Raw genomic sequence first — 27124 nt, forward strand, 5'->3', positions numbered from 1 at the left:
ACTGATGCAAATACTAGTAAAACTATTTTGAAATGTAAATTCACTTCTGAAAATAGTAAAAATAGATTCAAACTATTTTACTAATATCCAAAATTAGCCTCATCTGCATAATTTTAACTTTACCATATTCCAGAAATTCGAACTTACCTGGATTTCATATACTTTTGTATTTATAGAGTAAATATTTGTAGATTACTGTTTTCATGACTCAGAATGATTTGATTGAAACTTTTGAAAGAATTTATTTTAACACAGTGAAATAATTTATCTAGAAAGCATTATTTCAGAAAAGAAAGTAGACACATTAAATTTTCTGTTTTATGAAACTGTTATCCAAATCTAATAGTAACTATAACTTATTCTTTGAGTATTACCTTCTGCTATTTATAAAGAAGCATAATCAAATCAAATTGGGATTCTATAATTAATTTTGTTAAATCAGGGTGACCAATATTGAATTAAAGTAAATACTTAAATACTCTGAAGCCTAACATACAATCAAATAATATACTTTAACTTGATGAATAAATTTTACAGGCTGATTTTTAAGAATAATCTGTTATTAGCTATGGTAAAGCACAGGAGATAGAATTGCATTCAATATGATTTCTAGCAAATGGTGTATAATATTTAATTTTACATTAGGTATAATGATTGTACTTTAACAAACTATATTACATATAATATTCTGCAGTGTGTATAGATAGTTCATCATTAACTTTCTTATCATATCAATATTCATTTAAGCCAAAAAGTAGTTTTAGTGTTCAATTTTATTAAAATATGATAATCCAGTTTATTAAAACACATCCCCTTATCCATTTTATCTTCTTATTAAACGGGAATGTTGAAGTTGATTGGCTGGAATAGGCAGCAAAGGCTAACAAAAGCATTTGGCAATTAAAAGAGGAGACCAGGAGAAGCACCTGGCTCCTGCCTTCGGATCAGCGCGGTGCGCCGGCCGCAGCGCACCGGCCACGGCGGCCATTGGAGGGTGAACCAATGGCGAAAGGAAGACCTTAGGTGGGGGCTGATGCTGTGGTTTAGTGAGTAAAGCCGCCTCAGGTGCCAGCATCCCATATGGGCGCCAGTTCAAGTCCTGGCTGCTCTACTTCTGATCCAGCTCTGTGCTATGGCCTGGGAAAGCAGTGGAAGATGGCCCAAGTGCTTGGGACCCTGTACCCTTGTGGAAGACCCAGAGGAAGCTCCTGGCTCCTGGCTTTGGATTGGTGCAGCTCCAGCCATTGCGGCCATCTAGGGATTGAGCCAGCAGATTGAAGACCTCTCTCTCTCTGCATTACTCTTTCAAGTAAATAAAGAAATCTTAAAAAAAAAAAATCACCTAGGTGTTGGTGAGATTTCATGGTATGTATACTATGTATTTGTTTTATAATCTTGGAATATAAAGAAAATGAAGATAAGAAATTCACTCACCATAGTTTTTATAGTTTTAAAAATGTTGATAAAGTCACTTGTAATTTTCTGATGAAAGTATTAACTGCAGAACTGTATGTGGAATCAGTTATCTTCCTCTACATATTTTTGTTCTTTTCATTGTTATTGTGGCAGACTTTTAATTTTTTAAGGGGTCTGATGCTGTGTTGTTGTAGAATAAGCCTCCTCCTGTGGCGCCGGCATTGCTTATGGGCACTTGTTCGTGTCCCAATTGCTCCTCTTACCATCCAGCTCTCTGCTTATGGCCTGGGAAAAAAGTGGAAGATAGTTCAAATGCTTGGGCCCTGCACCTTCCAGGGAGACCTGGAAGAAGCTCCTGGCTCCTGACTTTGCTCAGCTTTTGATCAGCTCAGCTCCTGCCATTGTGGCCATTTGGGGAGTGAATCAGTGGATGAAAGACCTTTCTCTCTGTCTCTCCCTCTCTCTGTAACTCTACCTCTCAAATAGATAAATAAAATGTAAAGAAAAGTATGCTATTTTAACTCATTTTTACTAAACTTGGAGAGCCAATCCATCTTCTTTAGGACAACAGACTTGATTGTCATATTATATCTTAAGACAAGTGACAGAACATTTAGATTATTGCAGCTATATTTTTTGTTTGATAACTGAGAAGAAAGTAAAATAGCATAATGCTGCTATTACAATATTGATGATCATACTACAAATATGCTGACTGATATACTTACCTTCTTACTATGTATTCTTTTATTTTTAGAAGATTTATTTATTTATTTGAAAGGTAGTTAGAGAGAGGCAGAGAGAGAGAGAGAAAGAGAGAGAGAGAGAGGTCTTCCATCCCCTGGTTCACTCTTCAAATGGTCTCAACAGCCAGAGCTGGGCCGATCCGAGGCCAGGAGCCTGAAGCTGCTTCTGGGAGTCCCATGCGGGTATAGAGGCTCAAGGACTTGGGCCATCTTCCACTGCTTTCCCAGGCCATAGCAGAGAATTGGATGGGAAGAGGAGCAGCCAGGACTCGAACCAGCGCCCATATGGGATGCCGGCACTGTAGGCAGCAGCTTTACCCTCAGTGCCACAGTGACAGCCACTAGGTATTCTTTGCTATATACTTTTTCCATGGAAAGTAAAACTCCTTACTTGTTAATCATTAATTATCCCTTCTATCCATGTTGTGTTCTGTGTATCAAAAGAAAATAGAAAGTAAAAGGACTAACCTAAAACATTAAAAAAAATTCACTTATGTTTTCATTATATCTGCTGATTTCAAGAATCTGCTTAAAATACACTTAGAAATATTGGTCTAGAGTCTGCTTTTTTCAATACTTAGTGCCAGCAATTATGCATGGTGGTATGTAAGGCAGAGTTGACTGCAACTGACTTAGAAATGTCCCTGCAATTTTTGTGTTTTAATTAAAATGAAGAAGCCTCTTGAGAGGGTAAGGTACATTCATTTATAAAGCTGTACTTTGTTTTACTGGATTTCCTATAGAACTATACGTGGAACATTTTAATGGGTCTTTCCCCCCTCACTTGAATCTTTTTTTCCTAAAGATTTATTTGTTCATTTGAAATTCAAAGTTACAGAGAGAGAGAGAGATGTACACACAGAAAGAGAGATCTTCCATCTCTGGTTCATCCCCTAGATGGCCACAGCAGCTAGAGCTTGGACAGGCCGAAGCCAGGAGCTTCATCTGGGTCACCCATATGGGTAGCAGGGGCCCGAGTACTTGGGCCATCTGCTGCTGCTTCCCAGGTGCATTAGCAGGGAGCTGGATCAAAAGTGGAGTAATCAGGACTTGAACTGGTGTCTATGTGGAATGATGGCATCACAGGCAGTGGCTTATTTAACCCAGTGTCACACATGCTGGCCCCAAAGATTCTGTTCTTGAAAATTTTAACCAAATAAATGGAGGTCAAATATACTTCTAAAGTCAGTAAATTCTAATTATGCTTTAAAAAATAAAAATACAATGTTTCTATTTTGAACATTTATTTTCTGAGATGCTATCAAGTACTTTGGAAATGGAATTTTAGCTTCAGTTATTAGGAAGTTTTAAAGTTATTTATGTTATTCAGCAGAATGTGAAAAATTATGTTTTCAGTATCTGTAGAAATCCCCGAGTGTTTCTTTTTCTGTTAGGAAAATATTCAGATCTTCTTTCCTCTTTCCTTTTTTAAGCTTTGGGTGATTCTTTCTTTCTTTTTTTCAGCATATAATCAAGTTTCACAGAGCTTCAAAAGCAAACAAGAAGCCAGTTCAATTACCTCGGGGAATGGTGAAGTCACTATTATATCAGATCCTAGATGGGATTCATTACCTGCATGCTAACTGGGTGTTGCACAGGGATTTGGTAAGTCACTCTGTAGTTGAGTTTAAACCAGAAAGATGCATTTATGATTGGATGCTTTCTTAGTTGTGTTAGATTTCAGTGCTTCTTGTAGACCTGTTGACCTTAAAGAGGGAATAAAAGTGCAGTAGTCTCAAAACATGTCCTAACTTTGTGAGCTTGGATAACACAGCCTGATTTTCTGACATGTACTAGCTGGTGTGTCTTTCAGGGGGATAGAAGACACATTTGTTTTCCTAAGCTTTGGTTTCCCTTTTTAGTCCATAAGTAAGCGTTGGCTTGTTTTACATTGATTCTTAGGTGGTAGGCAAACTCAGGAAATGAGTATGTTTATAATAACTTGAAATAAAACTTTTAGAGCCTACTACATACTAGTTACATACAATAAGTGGAAAATGTTAATTCTGTAGTTATCCACTACATTAGCAGCAGTCTTTTGGCCCATAAGCCTTTAAAATCATAATGAAGTATATTATTAGAAGCCTCGCTGTATTCAAGTGCATTAAATTTTTAGGAATTTAAAAATGCCAGAAATTGGCTCTCATTTTATCTTACAAAATACGCTTTTTTCATCCATCTAGCATGTTATTATTTATTAAATCTTAATAAATTTAAATTACTTAAACATGAAATTATTCTTTCTTTTGCATAATTACATTATGCTTTTGTAGTTCTGTTCCTAATAAGTGTAGTAACTATAGTAAGGCTTTTAATAGCATGTTCATTTAACAATTATAAACACAGTGCCAGAAATGATGATTTCTCTCTGTAATCATGTGTGTACCTTGGAAAAACCCTGTAGACTCTGAGGTAGAGCTGATCTGGGCCCTTACACAAGGTGTCTTTTCCAAGCTGCTGTGTATTTGATGCATTCAGTCTCTGGCCTTTAAAGAAGCTATTTCAGTGGCAGTTTCTACTTCTTTCTTTCTTTTTTTTCTTTTAAGATTTATTTGTTCATCTGAAAGAATTACAGAGAGAGAAAGGCATATCTTTCATCCACTGGTTCATTCCCCCAATGGCCACAACAGGTGGGGCTGGGCCAGGCTGAAGCCAGGAGCTTCATCTGAATCTCCCAAGTGGGTAGCAGAGGCCCAATTACTTGGGCCATGTCTGCTGCTTTCTCAGGTGCATTATAGGGAGCTGGATCAAAAGTGGAGCAGCCTGGACTCAAACTGGCACCCTTATGGGATGCCAACATCACAGGCAGCAGCTTAATCCACTGAGCCACAAGGCTAGCCCCTGCTCCTTTGATCTTGCTTCAAGAATTTGCTTTAATGTACATTTAATAGTAGTTATTCTGTGTCCAATCCTCATACCTACAGAGTGTTTATACTGGGACTAATAACACAGCAGGAAAATGGTTGAAATATTTTCCTTCCCCACACTCTGTTTTTAGTAGAATTAGACTGCACCAACAAAGGATTTACAGAACACAAATAAGACAAATCCTTTGGCTTTTAATGAAGCTGAAAAAAATTTTGGCCTTTAGGGGTAGAGTTACATTATGGAAAAACATTTACACTTTTGAGCTACTGATTTTTTTTTTTGATTTCTAAAAGAATAAAACTTTGCTAAAGATTATTTGTCCTCATAGAGTCACTTATGCCAGATAGCTCTACATTTTCTTTTTCTTTCAAAATTAAAAACAATTGTGTATGTTCTTAAGGTACATATAGACTGATTTTTTAGACCAGTTAATTTTATGTAATTTGAACCACTTACATTAGTATTAACTACGGTAGTGAAAATAATTATGAAATTGATTTTTTTATCTCTTTTGGTAAAGGTCTTTGTATTGATATAGATTAAACAGATTGTCTTTCACACAGGGAAAGACAATATGGAAGATATCAATTTAGAAATCTCTGTTGTATATGTTTTAAGAAAAGAGTACTTGGGAATCAATGTACCCTAAGCTTAGGCAAAGGAATGCAGTATCAGCACGTGCTTTAAAAATAATAAAACGTATTAGAAGTTGTTGCTTCCTATTGTCACCATGTGTTGGCAGTCCTGAAGAGTGTCATTAATAAAATACTTCTGTTAATGTGGCAGACCACTCCCCCTCCTCTGGATCTTGATGTGCTGCTGCTATTTGTTAGTTTATCTAAAAGGTTTTCCAAATGGCAATATAATGTCTACTGCCACCTCTTTGATTTTCCTATTTGAAGTAAAATTTCTGGTGTTTTCAGTGCATGACTTCATTTAAGCATTTAACCCTTCTGTGTATCTCAGATACACAGAGGTTCATTGAACCATTGTTTGTTAAAATTAGACCCTCTGCCTCTAATCTAGGTTCTGGTTCAGGTTTCTACTTCCCATATTCTTTGGTTTCTGAAGGAAAATATGTATTTTTAATAGGAACACCTTCCTGCCAACTGATCATTAAACTTTGGAGCATTATGTTTTTACTTTTTCAATTCTAATTTTACATGTGATACCAATACATGTAGTAATATTTACTCTCAAGAACATTCTTAGAAGCTATGTAACATAACTTTTTCAATCCCATTTTATCAAGTATTTGTTATTATTTTACAATTAGTAATATTATATAATAAGTAAAGGTTTATTTTGTTCCTATTAATCATCACATCAGATCAGATCAGATGTGTAAGCAGACCAATAAGTGAAGTCTGATATCCCTGGTGGGAAATAGAGATTTATTAGTTTTGAAATCCTTTTTTGGACTATGCACTCAATAGGGGTGTTTTAAGAAAGTGAACTGGGCCGGCGCCGCGGCTCACTAGGCTAATCCTCCGCCTTGCGGCGCTGGCACACCGGGTTCTAGTTCCGGTCGGGGCGCCGGATTCTGTCCCGGTTGCCCCTCTTCCAGGCCAGCTCTCTGCTGTGGCCAGGGAGTGCAGTGGAGGATGGCCCAGGTGCTTGGGCCCTGCACCCCATGGGAGACCAGGAAAAGCACCTGGATCCTGGCTCCTGCCATCGGATCAGCGCGGTACGCCGGCCGCAGCGCGCTGGCCGTGGCGGCCATTGGAGGGTGAACCAACGGCAAAGGAAGACCTTTCTCTCTGTCTCTCTCTCTCACTGTCCACTCAACCAAGAAGGAATAGATCCCATAATTATTTTTGTGAAGTAATTTATGAATCTAAACAGTAAGTTTTAGAACATTAAATATGTATATATAAAACTTGTTTCTTATATGTTAATCTATTTGCTATTAAGTAGAGGTAAAAACAAAAAGTATATGTGAAGTTAGCTTAACTTTTTCCCTTATCTATTCTCTTCTACTTTCTTCATTTACTCTTCTTTGAGAAGTGAAAATAGTTTGACTAACAGTGTATGGTCCTGGTTCTGGCATTGCCCATCCTGATTCTGGCATTGCCTATCCATATTAGTCAAAGTACTCCAGAAAAACAGAATCAATAGTTTGTGTATTTATAGTATATATGGAGAGTGATTTATTTTAAAGAATTGGCTCATGCTGTTGTGGAAGCTTGATAAAATCTGTAGGGTAGGCCACAGGTTGTAGACTTAGGAAAGAGTTGCAGTTCAAGTTCAAAGAGAGCTTTCTGGCAGGATTCCTTCTTGGTCATGGGAAATCAGTCTTTGTTCTATTAGAGTCTTCAACTGAGTGGGTAGGGCCCACCCACATTAAAGAACACAATATATTTTACTCAGGCCAGCAGTTTATGTTTATCTCATCCAAAAATACTTTCATGGAAACATTCAGAATGTTTACCCAAACATCTGAGCACTGTGGCCCAGCCAAGCTGACACATAAAATTAATCATCCTATACAATTGAATAAGCAGAGGCACAAGTTGAAATAATGTGGGATAGCCTATATCAGTTGTTTTTGTTTTTTGTTTTTCCCCTCAGTTACCTGCTTATATAAAGTAGGAATATTAGGTTAAGGCCTACTAAGAATTTTTTACCTACTATGCAGAGAAATTACATGGGAAATATTCATGAAAGTATCAAATAAAGATATTTCAACTCTTGTGTGCTGTTGATGAGAATGTAAAACAGTATAGCTGTTATGGAAAACAATATGGCACTTTTATCTGAAAATTAAAGATATAATTACTGCATAATTCAGCAATTCCACTTCTGGCTATACTCCCCAAAGAAGTCAAAGCAGGGTCTCAATGAGGTATTTGTATACCCTTGTTCATAGAAGCATTGTTTACCATAGCAAAGAAATGGAAACAACCCAAATGTCTATTGATGAATGAATAGATAAGCAAAGCAGTGGTGTATGTATGTGTATTTGCATACACAAACACAATGAAATATTAAGCCATTAAAAAGTAAGAAAATCCTTTTTTTTTTTTTTTTTTTGATAGGCAGAGTGGACAGTGAGAGAGAGAGACAGAGAGAGAAAGGTCTTCCTTTGCCGTTGGTTCACCCTCCAATGGCCACCGCTGCAGCTGGCGCACCGCGCTGATCCGATGGCAGGAGCCAGGATCCAGGTGCTTTTCCTGGTCTCCCATGGGGTGCAGGGCCCAAGCACCTGGGCCATCCTCCACTGCACTCCCTGGCCATAGCAGAGAGCTGGCCTGGAAGAGGGGCAATCGGGACAGAATCCGGCGCCCCGACCGGGACTAGAACCCGGTGTGCCGGCGCCGCAAGGTGGAGGATTAGCCTATTGAGCCACGGCGCCGGCTAAAAAGTAAGAAAATCCTGACAACATGCTACAACATGGATGAACCTTGAGGACATTATGCTATATAATCGCATTTATGTGAGATGTTTGGAGTAGTCAAAATCATGAAGGAACTAGAATGGTGCTAGAGCTGAGGCAAGGGAGAGGTGTGGATTGTTATGGTTTATTGTAGGGGTGGGGAGCCTTTTTTCTACCAAGGGCCATTTGGATATTTATAACACCATTCATGGGCCATACAAAATTATCAACTTAAAAATTAGCCTCGGCCGGCGCCTCAGCTCAATAGGCTAATCCTCTTCTTGCGGTGCTGGCACACCGGGTTCTAGTTCCAGTCAGGGCGTCAGATCCTATCCCAGCTGCCCCTCTTCCAGTCCAGCTCTCTGCTGTGGCCTGGGAAGGCAGTGGAGGATGGCCCAAGTGCTTGGGCCCTGCACCCGCATGGGAGACCAGGAGGAAGCACCTGGCTCCTGGCTTCTGATCAGCATGGTGTGCTGGCTGCAGCACGCCGGCCGCAGCTACCATTGGAGGGTGAACCAACGGCAAAGGAAGACCTTTCTCTCCGTCTCTCTCTCTCACTATCCACTCTGCCTGTCAAAAAAAAAAAAAAAAAAAAAAAAGCCTCTATAGATTTATTGGATTTCAAGTCTCACCTGCAGTTGCCTTGGCAGGGCTAAACCAAATGATTTTGCAGGCCAGGCCTTATGGGCCCACGGGCTGGACATTCCTCATCCCTGGTTTAATGTGTTCAGAGTTTTGGTTTTACAATATGAAAAGAGTTGTGGAGATGGATGGTGGTAATGGTTGTGTGACATTCTGAATGTACTTAATACCACTGAGCTGTATGCTTAAAATGGTTAAGATAATAAATTTTTCTGTTAGGCACTGGAATGTGAGTTTTATCACAATAATAATAAAAAAAACCCTAGGGGAAAATAAGTGATTCATTAATAAGGAAGAAGTTTAAGTCCATTTGCCTGACTGGATTTAGTTTAGTGGTTTTCCAGAGCCCCGTCAAATAAGGTACATGAAGCAATAAGGCCCTATTTGATTATTTTTTTGTGTAGAAGGCCTGGTTTGATTTGTAAATGATACCTGAACTCTTCATGTGAAAAGTTAGTTCACTGGGATAAAGTTAAAACACACTGGCCAGGGCATGTGAGGGCTTTCACTACCAGTGCCTGTGTATGCCCAAACATACCAGTTCACTCCTTGCTACTGGCTATCTGACCTTTCAGAAGAACTGATGATTTTTTATACAACTTTAAAATTCTGGGAATTATTTTTCTCATAAAATTGTTTTTTAAGTAAATTTCAAAGTCAGTTAATTTTTCTTTCACTAGAAATAATTCTGTGGTCAATTAAAATTTGAAACACGCTGTCATATATGCTAGTATTTGTACATCCAAGTGAAGCATGAAGCTGTAAAATCTGGCTCTAAGCTCCTTTTCTTTCCCTGTCTCACTTCATAAACTTACTTTCCTGTCAACCGGAGGCAGCCTCCCTTCAATTCTGTTTGTCTTTTAAATAAGTTTTCCTCATGCTGTTTCATCCACGAAGGCCTCCCTAGTCAGGCTATCTTGAAGTGAGAATGTTTACATCTAAAATCCTATGGTGGTCACACTGAACTACTCATGGGCACTTACTAGTTTTGATAATATGTTCTTTATTTGATTATAAGCTGTTGAGGGCAAAGACTGTGATTTAATATGCGTTTGTATCCCTCCCAATGCCTAGCAGAATACCTAACAAAATAGCCAGTGTGTATATATAATATTTGCTTAGGTTTGCTGAATGAGCTAGCTCACTTAGAACAGAAGTGGTTCCCAAAGTTATTTTTCATAGGTTATTTCTGTTCTTTCCTCATGCTTTTCCATTGTCTGTAGACACATACACACCCTGTTGCATTTCTCCTTTATTATCTTCTTATCTCTGCTATGATTTACTGCAGAGACATGGTATATAAAAACTTCTTGTCCATTCACATTACACTTTAAATCTTTCAGTTGCCTTCATCTTGCTCCTGACAGATTTCAGTTCCTGCCTGTCAGTTGAGAGACTGCCCGACAACGGTACTGATCTAGTGATCTCTTCCATCGTCCCTTCCCACCCAGTATTTCTACTCAACTAACTCTGTTTGGTTAATTTTTCCTCTTCTGATATTTTTATGTCACTTATTTTCTCAGTTTTTCCCCTTAATGTTAGGATTGAGACATCACCACTGTACTTCATGTACATTCCTCATTTTGTCCAAAAACATCTTTATGTTCCTTCTCTATAAATTATTATGTGATTGCAGGTAAGGTGGCAATACCTAAATGTATGCTGTTTTGAGCTTGTTCTTTTTAACTTTTACACTACATTTAACTATCCAGTCCTTTGCTGGGCACAATATGAATCTTTTAATCTCTTATAGCTGCTCATTTTTCTGGGTGCTTTTGATTTTTAATTTTTGATACATTTATCATTGGCTGTATTTTATACTTTTTGTTGAAAATACTAATGTAGATGCATCAGGCCATAGGAATGGATTATGTTTAAATCAGAGTGTTAATTATTAAAGGATTGGGATTTTGATATATTTTCTGAGAAAACTAATTGAAAGTAGAGTAGTTGTTATATGACTGGTGTGTTAGACATTAATTTTTGTTGACTAGATTATTAGAGTTCCCCAGAGACAACCTATAAGATGATAGAGACACACACACACACACACACACACACACACTGAATTTAGAGGAATTGGCTGGGAAGTTCTACACTATGCCTTTTGTAAGCTGGAGAATCAGAGAAACCAGTATCATGGCTCAGTTCAGGTCTAAAAGCCTGAGAAAGGGGAACTGATGGTGTAACTCTCATTCTAAGGCCGTGGGCCTGATAACCTGAATGGGTACTGGTCTAAATCCTTAAGTCCAATGGCCAGAGAACTTGGAGTTCTGATGTCTGAAGACGGAAGAGAGGGAAAAAAAATTACCTTTTCTTTATCTTTTTGTTCTGTTTGGGCCCTTATTAATAATAATGCACCCACCTGCATTAGCTGAGGCCATATCTTCCTTATTCAGTCCACTGAATCAAGTGACATGCCATCACTTCTGGAAAACAACCTCACAGATGTGTTCTGAAATAACACTCTACCCACTCTCTGGGCATTCCTTAATCTAATCAAGTTGACATTTAAAATTAGTATCATATCAAGTTCTTGCATGGTCATTAATATGTTCTACTTTTTAAAATATTTACTATTCCTCTCTCTCTCTCACTAACTCTGCCTGTAAAAAAAAAAAAAAAGAAAAAAATTTGCTATCAAATTTCATCTTAATGGTTATCTTAATTGGTTTATTACAGTGGTAGTTACTTTGAGACTGGAAGGCAAATAATGTTGTATCTTTTAGTTGTGTTGTACTAAATAATATGTTATACTATATTTCATCGTTTTTTTCTTTAAGCTGGACTACAGGGTTTTATATGAAAATCGGAGAGCTTTGGCAACTATTGCAACTATCTACTGGTCATCATGACCAAAGCCAATTGCAAATAGATTTTTATGTCATAGTAAAAATTTCTGAAAAAATTAGTCTCTAAAGAGATTTCCTTTGGGGGTATTCCAGTGGGGATGTATTATTGTTAGTAGTATATTACATGAAATAGCTCAGTAGGCCACTGCATAAGCTTATCTAAAAGATGCTAGCTAGAGCTATTTCAAAGTTTAATCTTAAATTTTTGAAAACATATGATATTGCTTTTGCATCGCAGTTTATTTTAATTGTACTGGGTAACTTGGAACCACTTGGTGGGGCTTTATTTGCCAATGGTGAAGAATGTGTTAATTTCCTAACAGCTGCTAAATAAGATCAGATTTTTAGAGTGAATTTCATAGAACCGACTTTATGAAGAACTCTAATGATGTATTAAGGGAGGCATGATGAGTTATTGGGGTATTTTTAATCCTATTCCTTTTTTAAAAAAAATAAGTATTTTTCTGAAAGAGAATCAGAGAGAAGGGTAAGATAGATTTTCCATCTACTCCTCAGTTAGCTGCAAGAGCTAGGTTTGGGCCAGGCTGAAGCCAGGAATCAGGAACTCCATCCAGGTGTCCCACATGGGTGTTGGGTACGGGTGCTAGAGCCACCTTCCATTGCTTTCCCAGGCATATTACCAGGAAACTGAATCAGAAGCAAAGCAACCAGGACTCAAACCAGCACTCCAGTATGGGATGCTGGCATCTTAAGCAGTGGCTAACCCCGATTCCTTTATATTTTTTTAAAGTTTTTGTTTGTTTGTTTGACTGTTTGGCAAAGGCAGAGAGAGACAAAGACAGAGATCTTTCATCCACTGATTCACTCTCCAAGTTCCTGCAACAGCCAGAGTTGGGCCAGGCCAAAGCTAGGAGCCAGGAATTTAATCCAGGTCTCCCACATGGACAGGAGGAACCCAACTGCTTGAATCATAATCTCCTGCCTCCCAGGATGTGTCAGCAGGAAGCTGGAATCAGAAAGGGAGCAGGGACTTGACCCCAGGCACTCCTAAATGGAATATAGTTGTCCCGAGTGACCTCTTAAGCACTGAGCCAAATGCCTTCCTCTGAACCTGCGTCCTTTTGTCTTGAGTGTTTGGGAAAGTGAAAAATCATCTGGTTTATTACTTTTGTTTATAGATACTGATGTTTGCTTATGGTTATATGGTTTTATTTTTGTTGGGCATTTTGTTACTGTATACTTAACTGTTTCACTAGTAAGTAGAAAACAGAAGCAAAGAAATTAAATAAGTTGATTGTAGTTACTCAGAGATCTGTAGCAAAAGTGGACTACTGAATTTTCCTCTAGGCCAGTGATTCTTAAATTGCAGGTTGTAAGCCGTAAGGGAGTCAGGAAGTCACATAAAACAACCAATGTTGGTTTTTGTTTATTAATGAAATACTTGCAGAATACAAGAAATATGAGAGTGTATCAAATGTATTGAGGGCAATTATTGTTTTATGGCACTTTTGTTCAGTTATACATGTTTATATGTGGATATTTTCATGTAATATTAAATGTTTCCCCCTGACAGGTTGTGTTTCAAAAAGATTTGAAAGCCAGTGCACTGCACTTAGTTTTTCCTAGATGATATTTGATATAGTTAGGGAAAAAAGAAAATCAAGGAAGAAACTGTCAAGTCCTTAGAAAAGATTTAATTCCACATTTATGTAAATACTTTAATATTTTATACAGACTTGAAACTGATAATAAAATTGTTTTGAATAGCAGTAGCTCTTAGAGAATGTATTTTCAAAATAAGGATTCCATTTGGATGGTAGAATTTCAGAAGTTTTTGCTTTCTTCCTTTAATATCTTTCCAATTATCTGAATAGTTTGTAGTTAATGTGATTTATTGTTATACTCAAGGAAAAAAGTGTTTTCATCTGGACTGGCAAACTGAGGAAAGTGTTTATTTAGTCTGTTATTAAGTTCACCCATAATATTCAGTGTGGTTTAAGTGCAAGTTGGTTAAAAGATGACTGTTATTTAAAAAAAAAAAAAAGGTGCTAGTAAATCCTTTTTTTTTTTTTTTTAAGATTTATTTATTTATCTGAAAGTCAGAGTTACAGAAAGGCAGAGAGAGAGAGATAGAGGTCTTCCATCTGCTGGTTCACTCCCCAGTTGGCCACAACGGCCAGAGCTGAGCAGATCCGAAGCCAAGAGCCGGGAGCTTCTTCCGGGTCTCCCACATGAGCTTAGGGGCCCAAGGACTTGGGCCATCTTCTACTGCTTTCCCAGGCCACAGCAGAGAGCTGGATCAGAAAAGGAAAGAAGCCTGAGCTTACCCATTTGCTGAAAGAGGCAAAGCAAAGAAGGGTGGAACAGTGGGAAGGAAAGAGACTGCAGTCTGTCTAGACCCCTGTTCCTACACTTTCATGCCCCTCTGTACAGTAGCTTCCTTGAAATGAGTGTTAGGAACAGAGAAATTTGATTCTTTTTTTTTTTTTTTCTTTAAAGGCAGAGTTACAGAGAGAGAGAGATCTCTTTCATCCACTGGTTTACTCCCTAAATGGCTGTACTGGCTGGGTTGCCCACTTTCACTTCTTTCCCAGGGAGCTAGATTGGAAGTGGATTAACTAGGACTTGAACCAGCACCCATAAGGGATACCAGTCTTGCAGGCAGTGGCTTAAACTAATCTTCCACAATGCTGGCCCCGTAAATTTTATTCTTTACATAGCTTTCTAGAAGAAAAATACTTTGTAATTTTCAGATTTTCTTTATTAATTGGGAACTTTAAATTAGTTTATTTAACAGTATATGGAACAGAACTCATAAGACTGCGTCCATTGGCATCGTGGGTTAAAGCCCCAGCCTGAAGCACCAGCATCTCATATGGGCGCTGGTTAGAGGCCCAGCTGCTCCTCTTTTTAATCCAGCTCTCTGTTATGGCCTGGGAAAGCAGTAGAAGATAGCCCAAGTCTTTAGGCCCCTGCATCCACATAGGTGACCCCGAAGAAGCTCCTGGCTCCAGGCTTTGGATCGGCGCAGCTCTGGCCGTTGCAGCCATCTGGGGAGTGAACCAACAGAAGGAAGATCTCTCATTCTCTCTCTCTCTCTATGTCTCCACCTCTTTCTGTAACCCTGTCTTTCAAATAAATAAAAATAAATTAAAAAAAAAGATTTCATCTGTAATAAAACATGAATTTGTTAACTTGTTAATTTGCAAATATTAACAGGTTTATATTAATTTTAGTTAGCTCCTGGCTCCTGACTTCAGATCAGCACAGCTCCAGCCGTTGTGGCCAACTGGGGAGTGAGCCAGCAGATGGAAGACCTTTCTCTCTCTCTCTCTCTCTCTCTCTCTCTCTCCTCCCCCCCTTCTTCCTCTCTCTATAACTCTGCCTTTCAAATGGATGAATAAATCTTTAAAAAAAAAAAAAAAAGAATGATTCTTCTAATGATCTCATCAAGATTTCTTTTAGAGCACTGGCCTTGTGGCTTAGCACGCTAGAACTCCAGCTCCTGGCATCCATGTGGGCGCTGGCTCAAGCTCCAGGCTCCTGGCTTCAGCATGGCCCAGTCCTGGCCATTGTGGCCATCGGGGGAGTGCACCAGGGAATGGAAGATCCATCTTTCTCTCTCTCTGCCTCACCCTCTCCCTCTCCCTCTCTTTCTCTCCCCCTCCTCTTCTTCCTCTCTCTATAACTCTGCCTTTCAAATAAATAAGTAAAAATATTTTTAAAAGTGATTTATTTTAAAATAGTTTCTGCCAGCGCCTCGGCTCACTAGGCTAATCCTCCGCCTTGCGGCACCGGCACACCGGGTTCTGTCCCGGTTGCCCCTTTTCCAGGCCAGCTCTCTGCTGTGGCCAGGGAGTGCAGTGGAGGATGGCCCAAGTCCTTGGGCCCTGCACCCCATGGGAGACCAGGAAAACCACCTGGCTCCTGGCTCCTGCCATCGGATCAGCGCGGTGCGCTGGCCGCGGCAGCCATTGGAGGGTGAACCAACAGCAAAGGAAGACCTTTCTCTCTCTCTCTCTCACTGTCCACTCTGCCTGTCAAAAAAAAAAAAAAAGTTTCTTTAAGATGATATTTTTGAATGATCCTGGAAATTACCTAGAGGTAGATGATTTGCTAAGTTTTGAGTCAGATATCTTTTCTCCGTTTTTAATATATTTTATGTATGTATGTAATATGTGTAATGTCCATAACTTCTATTTTTATATACAGAATTTACTTTTTTTAAAAAGATTCATTTATTTATTTGAAAGGCAGATTTACAGAGAGGCAGAGGCAGAGAGAGACAGAGGTCTTTCATTTGCTGGTTCACTCCCCAAATGGCTGCAAAGGCCAGAGCTGTGCTTATCCGAAGCCAGGAGCCAAGAGCTTCTTCTGAGTCTCCCACACGGGTGCAGGGACCCAAGGACTTGGGCCATCTTCTACTGCTTTCTCAGGCCATAGCAGAGAGCTGGATTGGAAGTGGAGCAGCTGGGACTCAAACTGTTGCTCATATTGGTTACTGGCACTACAGGCGGCGACTTTACCTGCTATGCCACAGTGGGGGGCCCCCAGGATTTACTCTGATTAATAATTGTGTCTTTTCAATAAACAGATTTGGAAGGGCTTTGCTTAGCAGACTTTTGAATCATGTTATTGGAGACAAGAATTCACCTGCATCTGTAGAAGCTTTTGCTGTATTTCTTATGATATAATGGTAAACACCTGAATTTTTTCCCTTTTGTCCTTTAGACTTTCACTGTAGCATAAGAAAAATACACTGTCTGTAGTCAGGATACCAAGAGATGGTTTTCCAGGGAGGGTTGCAGAAGTCTCTGAATCACACTGTGAGAAAGTATATAAAAATAAATATTGCAGTCTAACTTTCTAGTAATAGAATTAGGCTCTAATAGTATTATATTATTTTCCAGATTTCTGAAGATTGGCGAGCTATTTCGTCTTTAAAGACAGAATATATTAGATTAGGTTTTCTCTTATCTCTACTAAAATTATTATCTAAACCTACTTTAAGTCATTGGTGCCCATGGCCACATGAATCTTTGATTTGACAGCCTTATCTCTTTACTGGTTATAAGCAAATGAGAAATGATCAAGTAGGAGGGCAAGAGTAAATCCTCCTACAAAAGCAAGCATAAGCAGCTGACCATGTGTCAAAATAATTTCAACCCAAAAGTTCAAGATCTTGTATAAATTTGTATAAATGTATCAACACATAGGAATTTTGAGATAATAAAACTCAAACTTTCCTCATATATAATTACATGTGAAATCAGTGATAGTTTTTGAATTCACTATTGAAAAAAGTTTAACTTCTACCCTCAACCAGTAAAACTGAATTTTTTGCCCTTTATACATTTGTTATAATTCCCTATGTCCATTTTTTATTATTAATTCATATGTAATTTGCATCCATATTTTTACCTTACCATAGGAGTCAAGTGTGCATGAGGAATGCAAACTCTTTTCTAACCTGGGTTATCTGAATTTCTAGGGTTAGTTTCAATTTTGAATTTCCAGTCTTTCCAAATCACAAATAGGCTTGTAATTCAGGTCAGTGCAGTTTAAGGGGACTGTTTCACAAAATTATTGAAGGTGATTAGACTGCTCTTAACTCATTAGCCAAAAATTTGTTTATGTGAACACATTTGTACATTTGAAATAAAGACCATGTTTTATTTTCCCTAATTTCATAGACTAATAGGGCTTAAAGTTGGAGTGTATCTTAGAAGTTACCATTCCCATGCTTTGTTAGTGTAACATCCGCAGTATATAACCAGCTTGAACATTTTCAGTGTGGCTAATTTTCTGTCTTATTGGGGTAGACTTATTGTTACACAGCTGTAACCCTTAGAAGGTGGACTCAGTTCTTAGAATCCATAACACTCAGCCTTTGGACCCTTTCTTTGATCTTCTCTGGTATTTTTTCCCTCTGATTAAAACCAGCTGTTGTTAATGTTGGTCTGAGCCCTCAGGCTAAAGTGAGGCAGGCAGGTAATCTAAAAATAAAAAGTAGGTGAAAAATAGAGAAGTAAAGGATAACAAAAGGAGAAGCTATGAGGAAAAATAAGGAGCCATAGGGAATCTTAGGTTCTCTCTCCTTGAATAGTTTTTTGTCATCATAGGCTGGTGAAGAGAAATTAAGCCTTTGTTAAAATGTGCCTGAGATTTGTTGAATCTTGATTCTACCACTTGATTATGTAACCTTGGGAAGGGCTAACTTCTTTCTTTCTTTTTTTAAAGATTTATTTTTATTTATTTGAAAGAGTTACAGAGAGAGGTAGAGACAGAGAAAGAAGTCTTCCATCTGCTGGTTCACTCCCTAAATGGCCGCAACAGCCGAAGCTGAGCTGAAGCCAGGAGCCAGGAGCCAGGAGCCAGGAGCCAGGAGCCAGGAGCTGCTTCTGGATCTCCCATGTAGGTGCAGGGGCTCAAGGACTTGGGCCATCTTGTACTGCTTTCCCAGGCCATAGTAGAGAACTGGATCAGAAGTGGAGCAACCAGGGATCAAACTGGCAAAGGGCTAACTTCTTTGATGTAGCCTGATCTTTAAAACTGGGCCAGATCTGTATTTTTTTTTTCTTTTTGGTTAGAAATTCATATGAAGTGTTGGAACTGTGGCACATAATAAATATTCACTAAATACATTTCCATTCTGTCAAGTTGCCCTGAGAATATAAATGCCTTAGGGACAGGGAACTTTCTTCAGTTTTGCTTTTTGCACTATCACTGTCTGCAATACCACATAGTGCATATTGGATGCATGATAAATAACTTATTGGATAAATAAACAGATTCTTGACCGCTTTATCTTTAAAACATTTCAGGGGCAACTCTGCCATACAGCAGGTTAAGCTGCCACTTGCAACACAAGTATTGGAGTGCCAATGTGAGTCCTAGCTACTCTGCTTCTGATCCACTTTCCTGATAATACAACCTGGGAGGCAGCAGAAGATGGATCAAGTGCTTGGGCCCCTGCCCCCAATGTGGGAGGCCCAGGTTGAGTTCTCTGGGTTCCTGGCTTCATTCTGGCACAGCCCCATCTTTTGTGGACATTTGGGGGAATGAACCAGTGTCTGGAGATCCATCTCTCTCTCTCTCTCTGTCTCTCTCTCAGAGAAAAACAAACATTAAAATCACATGTCAAATCTAGCTGCAGGAAGACTTCCTTGTAGCTCAGATTTGAATGTAGCACAGTTGGCAATTGGTTCCACCAACTACCCAGTGTCTTTCACAAAGAATAATAAACTGAAATGCTTATTTTCATGAAGAGGCTTCAGGGAGAGGAAACTATGAATGAAAGAATAAGTTTGGCAGGGATTCTGGAATTCTCCTAGCCTAGCATCCATGAATCAATCCAGTAGATCAGGTGCCAGCTAACAGGAAGATTCTGGAATTCTGTTCCCAGGACATGGATTGTGATTTTCCACAAGGGCATCAAGATTTACAGTGGTATAGTGTCACAATTCAATTCATTAATATCTGTTTATTTACCTTAAAATAGCCTGACTTCACATTTACACAATCCAATTTCTTGGACTCCACTGATTGCCTTGTGGCATCACTTCCTATTTCTGTCATCAGCCTCATCACCCTAGTGCAGGCCACCTGGAATACTGCAAAAACTCCCACTGATCTTCCCACTTGTTTTGTTTGTTTGGGTTAATCTCTCTAATCAGAACGATCCCTCTTAAAAATAAATCATGTTATGTCATTCTCTTGCCTAAAATTCTTCAGTGTTTTCCCACTTGGGAGATCAGTGCCTTCATCATATTATATCTTTTTACTGCAAAAACTGGAAAGCCAAACCATTATGTTATGTACCAATAAGAAACAAAACATGCTACCAGTTTCCCTCTCATAATACAGAGGTGTAAGACATATCCTATTTTCAGAATACTAAAATTTACAAAGGAAGCTGAAAATTGGAATCCATGGAATGTATTTTTTTGGCTGGGGCCTATTTACTGATACAGTAGCAAATGATAAAGATTACTGTTCTAATGTCTTTAATAAAAATTTCTAAGTTTCACTGTTGCATAGGATGTGTACTCTGGGAATTGTGTTAAAGAGCAAGTTAAAATACTTATGCCTAGTTTATTTCTAAATTAAGAATGGATTTTATTGAATTTTTTTTGCATCTTGAGATGATCACATGGTTATTCTCCTTTAATCTGTTAATGTGTTAAATTACATTTAAAAGGTTTTGTTTTGTTTTGTTTTTGATGTTGAACTATCTTTGCATTAGTATGAGGAAAAACTACTTAATTTTTTCAGTCACTGTTAGGTAATCTTTCGTCTATATTCACAAATATGGTTAGTAATCTGTGTTTATGTTGCCTTACCTTGTTTTGTTATGATTTTATTAGCCTCAGGAAAAATGGTTTTAATTTCTGAAATAGTTTGTGTAATATATGCATTAATTGTTCCATAAAAGGTTGGTGAAAGTCACTTGTAAGACTTACTCTGGTGCAGTTAAATGGGGGATGGGTAGATTTTGATTTTCAGTTCTTAGTGGTTTTTTAAATGTTTAAGTATTCTACAAAATCATGGATTAGGTAAGCATTTTAAAATAAAATATGAATTACAATAACTGGGTCGCTTGTGTTGTCCTTGTTGTGATATGATGCCCATATTCCATATCAAAGTTCTGGTTCAAGTCATAGCTGTTCGACTTCTGATCCAGCTTCCTGCTAATGTACTTAGAAAGACAGTGGATCATGGACCAAGTACTTGTGGCCCTGCCATCCAGGGGAGACACGGATGGAGTTCCAGGCTCCTGACTCCTGGCTTTGGCTTGGCCCAAGCCCCTGCTGTTGCAGCCATTTGGGGAGTGAACTATCAAATGGAAGATCTCTCTGTCTCTCAATAATTCTGCCTTTCAAATAAATAAATAAATCTTAAGAAAATTCATCTTGGGAACATTATTCAGTCATGCATATGTTCCACCACCCTTACTCACTGCCCCTGGAAGTTTCTACTTAAGAGTCAATGCAGTAGTGAATCACTGCTTTTTGTGTGCATTATATATGATCTGTGCAATAACACCAGGTTATTATTATTTTCTAGATGAAGAAATGAAGACCAAGGTTACACAGTTAATAGCTGATGATAGCCCTTACCTTTTTTTTTTTTTTTTAAGATTTATTTATTCATTTGGAAGAGTTAGAGAGAGAGAGAGAATCTTCCATCCACTGGTTCAGTGGATGGCTACAGTGGTCAGAGCTGGGCCAGGCAGAAGCCAGGAGTTTCGTCTGGATCTGCCACATGGGTGCAGGGCCCAAGCGTCTTCCATCTTCCATCTTCCACTGCTTTTTTCAGGCCATTAGCAGGGAGCTGGATTGGAAGTGAAGCAGCTGGGACACAAACTGATGTCGATATGGGATGCTGCAGGCAGCGGCTTTATCTTCTATACCACAGTACCAGCCCCATAGCCTTATTTTTAACCACTCAAGTCCATCATCTTCTTCAAAGCGATAATAAGAAAGTTGGAGAATTATTTGTCTGAAGCCTCCTGTCTGTTGGAATATAGAAAAAGAAGTTATTGTTGTCGCTCCCCCATTCACGGAGGAACGACACTAGACCCTGCGCTGTTCTTTCTGCCCGGCTCTTCCCGGGTTAGCTGCCGGCCTCACTCATGGAGGAACGACGCCGTCCTGGGTTAGCTGCCTGCCCCTCCACCTCCGTGGAGGGGTGGCACCCCCCCACCCCCGCCGCTTTCCCCGCTTCCGCGGAGGAGCGGCGCACCGCCGGCTGGCTCTCTTGGGGGCTGCTCAGATGTTCCTCAGGTGTTCCTTCAGATATTCCTGGTGCATGTTGTCTCTCTCCTCCTTTATAGTCCTCTTCCACCAATCCATGCTCTGCTACCCACCAGTCAGGAGCAGGATCAGCTCCTGCAGCTTGTCAGTCAAACTGATGAGGCAGCTGCGTAGTTGTTTGCTCCTCCCCAGCGCCATATTGTGGGAGAGCAGATGCATAGAATTAGTCCTAGTTCCAGTAATTTAGTCTCAGTTGTTCCCCACATATTGTTACATCAGATAAAGTAATATTTCATTTCAAAATATTGAAGCACATTATACAGTGGGAGGATAAAAATAGTGGAAATATAGCAAATAACTTATTATCTGTTCAGTTTGTAAGCTGTACAAAAAGGAGTAAAATATGTAATTATATGCCTTGACAATTTTCTATCAGATTTCGACAAAAAAATTTTTGTAACTGAAAGTCTAGAGTAAAGCAGTGTGATGTAACACAGCTGGCATTTAGGGGCACAGAAGAATATATTTTTCAAGTAAACATTCTAAAAATATACATGTCTAGAGAAGTTCATTTTTACTAGAATATAGAAATTTACACAGTAAATATTGGCAGAGGCATACATTCCACATTTTAATCTCAGAACACAAAATAAAACTAAAAATAGAAGCAGAGTTATATTTTCTTAACTGTTAAATGTCATCAATTGAAAAGTGTGTCATTGGAGTAGCCTTTGGCCTATCGTTTGAAATGCCTGCATCCTATATGGGAATGCCCAAGTTCTAATCCCAGCTCCACTCCTGATTCTAGTTTTCTGCTTATGCACACCATGGGAGACAGAAGGTGATGGCTTAAGTAGTTAAAACCCCACCACTCACGTGGGAGACTGGCATGGAGTTCTTAGTACTGGCTTTGGACTTAATGCAGTCCCAGCTGTTGAAGCCATTTTGGGGAGTGAACCAGCAGATGAAAGATCTGTCTATCTCTGTCTCTACTTCTGCCTTTCAAATAAGTAAATAAAAATTTTCAATGTGCCATTGAATGCAGAGTTTGAAAATACAAAAGGCAGTCTTAAGTTAAATGTGTGTATCTGTTGCAAGTAGACATACATACCAATATTAGAATTCTTTTAAATGCTACAAGTGGGCAGGAATACATAGTTTTAAACCAATTGTTTGAAAAGAACATTAAGCTTTCAGAACATACTAGAAAAAGAAAATCATCATATAGTTGTTAGGAAAAATGTGAAGACTGACCAAAGTTAAACCACAGTGATGAAAGCAATGAATTAATTATGCATGCATAGTTTCTATGTAAACATAGATTTTTAGACACCAATTTCACTACCAAAGTAGTGGAGTGATATTTAGAAGAAGCCATTTTCTCCTGTCACATGGTGGTACTCAGTTGTTAATAGTACTCTGCCAGTATAATCCATTAGTTAAGAGGATGGATTCTGGAACTGCCTACTTTTAGATTCCAGCTCTACTGCAGGTGACCTGGGAAGAAATGGCTGACATACTAACTCAGTTCAGCTGAGACCTTGCTGGCTTTGGTTATCTCATTTGTAAGTTGAAATAATTTCTTAGAGAGTTGTGAGGATTATAGTAATCTTTGTAGAGGACTTGGTATATAAACTATCTGTTGTTGATAAACATCATTTGCCTACTTAAATCTCTTCAGTGCAATTTCATTTTATAGAGAAAAAAGGCTATTTTACCTGCAGACTATCCCTGTGTTATCTGACCTTCATCTGTCTTTGCAGTCACATGTCCTGCCAGTGTACTCCTGTGGATTATGCTGTATCCACAAATGCCTTTTTGAGTAAACCAAGCTATTTCCCACTTCAGAGTTATCTTTTCCCTTCTGCCTGAAAAATTCTCCTGCCCATATACCACATATCTAGGTAATCCTTTCCTTTGCTGAGTTCCCTTCTGCACCCTGTCTTAAATATAATCCTCTCTACTGCAATTCTTCTTTCCTTTCATAGCATTTATCACAATTTGTAGTTTTTCCATTGTTTGTTTACTCTTTCTAATGCCTGGCTTCCCTCTGTGAGAGAAACCATGTCTATTTTGTTACTAACTGTTACATACTAGAGACTTAATATGCCCTCAGTATGTTGAATGAATGAACACTAACTACAGTGATATTAATTATAAACTTTCTAGAAAGTAAAAATTAAGAACTTTAAAAAAATTCATTCTTTTGATCTGGTACTGTTCACTTTAGCAAACTGTCTTAAGATTATTTTTTTAAAAAATGATGTGAAGATCATTACAGAATTAATGGTAATAATAGCAAATAATATGTGTAACAACCAGGGAACAGTTGGGCAAATTACGACACATAGAAAAGATGAACTATTATATAGCCATTTAAAATTATTTTTAGTGTAAGTTTAAATAATACTGTTAAAATGTTAAGGGAAAAAGCAAGCCACAAAATATTTTAATAGAAATAAATTATGTATAATAAGATACATTCATAAAAGAAAGAAAAGGTACTCTGAAAATATTAAAGCTAAGTAGCTAGTTTCATTTTCTTAATTTTATTTGAAAAATTAACTTAGAGGTTACATAATTTTTTCATTTTGCTTCTTTGTTTCATAAGTTTTATTTATTGAACATGTGTAACATTTGAAGCTTAGAAAGCAAAACACAAAAAAAGATCTAGTTTTTTTTATATATTTTATTTACTTGAAAGAGTTACAGAGAGATGTAGAGACAGAGAGAGAGGACTTCCATCCGCTGGTTCACTCCCTAGATGACCGCAACAGTTGGAGCTGTTCCAATCTGAAGCCAGGAGCTAAGAGCTTCTTCCGGGTCTCCCACGTGGGTGCAAGGGCCTAAGGACTTGGGCCATCTTCTACTGCTATCCCAGGCCATAGCAGAGAGCTGGACCGGAAGTGGAGCAGCCGGGTTTCGAACCGGCGCCCATATGGGATGCTGGCGCTTCAGGCCAGGGCGTTTACCTGCTGTGCCACAGCGCCGGCCCCCTAGTTTTTGTTTTTGTTTTTGTTTTTGTTTTAATGATTATTTATTTGAGAGGTAGAGAGAGGCAGAGAGAGAAAGAGGTCTTCCATCCACTGGTTCACTCTCCAGATGGCCTCAATGGCTGGAGCTAAGCTGATCCGAAGTCAGGAGCCAGGAGTTTCTTCTGGGTCTCCCACACAGGTGCAGGGGCCCAAGGACTTGGGCCATCCTCTGCTGCTTTCATAGGCCACAGTCAAGAGCTGGATTGGAAGAGGAGCAGCTGGGATACAAACCGGTGCCCATATGGGATTCTGGCACCGCAGGCAGAGGCGTAGCCCACTATGCCACAGCACCGGCCCCAAAGATCTAGTTTAAGAACAGGAAAGTTATTGATATATTTTGATCTAATAAATCTACATTTGAGATTTTGTCATAGGGAAATTACCTGCTGTGTATGGCAGGGATTTCTGAAATGGGAGAGTATGTAATTCATACAGTGTTGGCAGAGCATCATTAAGGTTTTACCCAAAGCATATAAAGAATATAGTATAATTGCAGAAGTAAACATGAACATCTAGATTGGTTAAGAAAGTGACAATTAGGAAGACAACACAAAACAGTATTACACAACTGTTTACTACCGAATATATGTATTAACATTGGTTAGAATAATGTTTGGAGTTAGAGTGATTTTCAAATTTGAATATATAAACTGATCACTTTTTCAAAATTGTGTTAAATTCATTATACAAAAAGCAAAAACTATTTTGAAAACTAAAAGTTTTTTATGTTCTGTTCCTGCCCCTTCATACTTTCCTTTAGGTTGCTTTTATTCTCCTTATTAAATTTTCTTTTCTCCAACAATGATTATTTCTTCTTTCTTATTTGACACTTGTTAGACTTTGCTGTAAAATTTTATAGCTTTACAAAAATGCAATTAAGTAATCAGATTTTTTAAAAGTACATTTTAATTCTCTAGAAAATATGCATATGTGTATTAATAAATGCTTACACCTACATTCTTTACTGGGAAAAAGTAAGTTTTATCTGTGCCTGGAAATTTAAAAGTATATTTTTATTGCCAGGCAGTTCCTATTCTGTATGCCCATGTTATGTTGTTATTGAAATAAATACTACCTCTGCTATTCTCTACAACAGTATGTAAATAATCTTGGTGACAGTGAGAAAAGGAGGTTAAATTTCACATTTTTTTTGAAGATTTATTTATTTTACTTGAAAGAGTTACACAGAGAGAGAAGAAGAGGCAGAGAGAGAGAGAGAGAGAGAGAGAGAGAGAGGTCTTCCATCCACTAGTTCACTCCCCAGTTGGCCACAAGGGCCAGAGCTGCGCCGATCTGAAGCCAGGAGCTTCTTCCAGGTCTCCCATGCAGGTGCAGGAGCCCAAGGACTTGGGCCATCTTCTACTGCTTTTCCAGGCCATAGCAGAGAGCTGGATAGGAAACTAGAACTTCCATATGGGATGCCAGCACTGAAGGTGGCGGCTTTACCTGCTTCGCCACAACGCCGGCCCCATGTCACATTTTTTTTTAACACTTCAACTAATGTGTTCTGCCTTAATTGCCTAAAAAGGGAAATTTAAGAGTTTTGTAATTTAAAAACTCAAAACCCATGAATTTTAAGATACTAATTTTAAACGGGTAATCTGCACCATGTTTATTTTATTTTTTAAAAGATTTTATTTATTTGAGAGGTGAGTTACAAACAGAGAGAAAGGTCTTCTATCCACTGGTTCACTCCCCAAATGGCTGCAATAGCCAGAGCTGGGCCAATCTGAAACCAGGAGCCTGGATCTCCCATGTGGATGCAGTGGCCCAAGCATTTGGGCCATCTTCCGCTGCTTTCCCAGGCCACAGCAGAGAGCTGGATTGGAAGAGGAGCAGCCAGGACTTGAACCTGTGCCCATATGGGATGCCGGGGCCGGGGGCAGAGCCTTAGCCTGCTATGCCACATTGCCGACCCCCATGTTTATTTTAAATATATTTAATTATGTTATTTACAATTTGGCGATAGGCCATTTTAGTTAACTTTGAATTACTTAGTAGTAATAGGAAATAGATGATGACAAAAAGAGTTATTAGAATGGATTGGAAGAAAATATAAGAGAGCGTGAGGAGGAAATAACATCTATTGTACTATTTCTCTTATGAAGTTAATACTACATAAAATACCTGGACTTGCATTCTTCCACAAAGAGAACTAATTAGGTAAGTCAAAAACTAGTCAGCATCCCTATATTGTTTTGAGTCCTGACAGTCTGTGGCATGCTATACTAAGTGCTCCCTCTCTTTCCCCATGGGATGTGCATCCCCAACTCTCTGACTGTTTCCTTCCAGGACCTCCAGGAGTCCTGGAAGCACGTGTTCCCATCACTCACATTCAGACAGTCAGGTCTGTGGAACTCTCAAACTTGCCTTGATTTGCCCCTCCTAGTCAGTCTAGGCTGTGACCTCTTTCAAGGCAGGAACTGTTAGTGTTCAGTTTATTTCTTTGTTGATCTCTTAATTCCTCAGTGCC

The 27124-nt window shown here is 38.7% G+C and overlaps 1 protein-coding gene across 12 annotated transcripts in view; it reads left to right on the forward strand.

The window, feature by feature from the left end:
• CDK8 (cyclin dependent kinase 8) overlaps positions 1-27124 on the forward strand; it is a 144657-nt gene that overhangs the window by 89603 nt on the left and 27930 nt on the right. For 11 of the 12 annotated variants that reach the window (XM_089304419.1, XM_089304420.1, XM_008259887.5 and 8 more), the window contains one exon: positions 3627-3767. In XM_089304419.1, coding sequence (XP_089160545.1) covers positions 3627-3767 — 141 coding nt within the window. Of the gene's footprint in view, positions 1-2340; positions 2508-3626; positions 3768-27124 lie in introns of those variants that run through there. The other variant, XM_051850742.3, reaches the window with a different exon arrangement.

This window comes from Oryctolagus cuniculus, chromosome 9 (genome assembly GCF_051225735.1).
Source record: "Oryctolagus cuniculus isolate XC-2025 breed Fujian yellow rabbit chromosome 9, ASM5122573v1, whole genome shotgun sequence".
Classification (NCBI taxonomy): Eukaryota; Metazoa; Chordata; class Mammalia; order Lagomorpha; family Leporidae; genus Oryctolagus; species Oryctolagus cuniculus.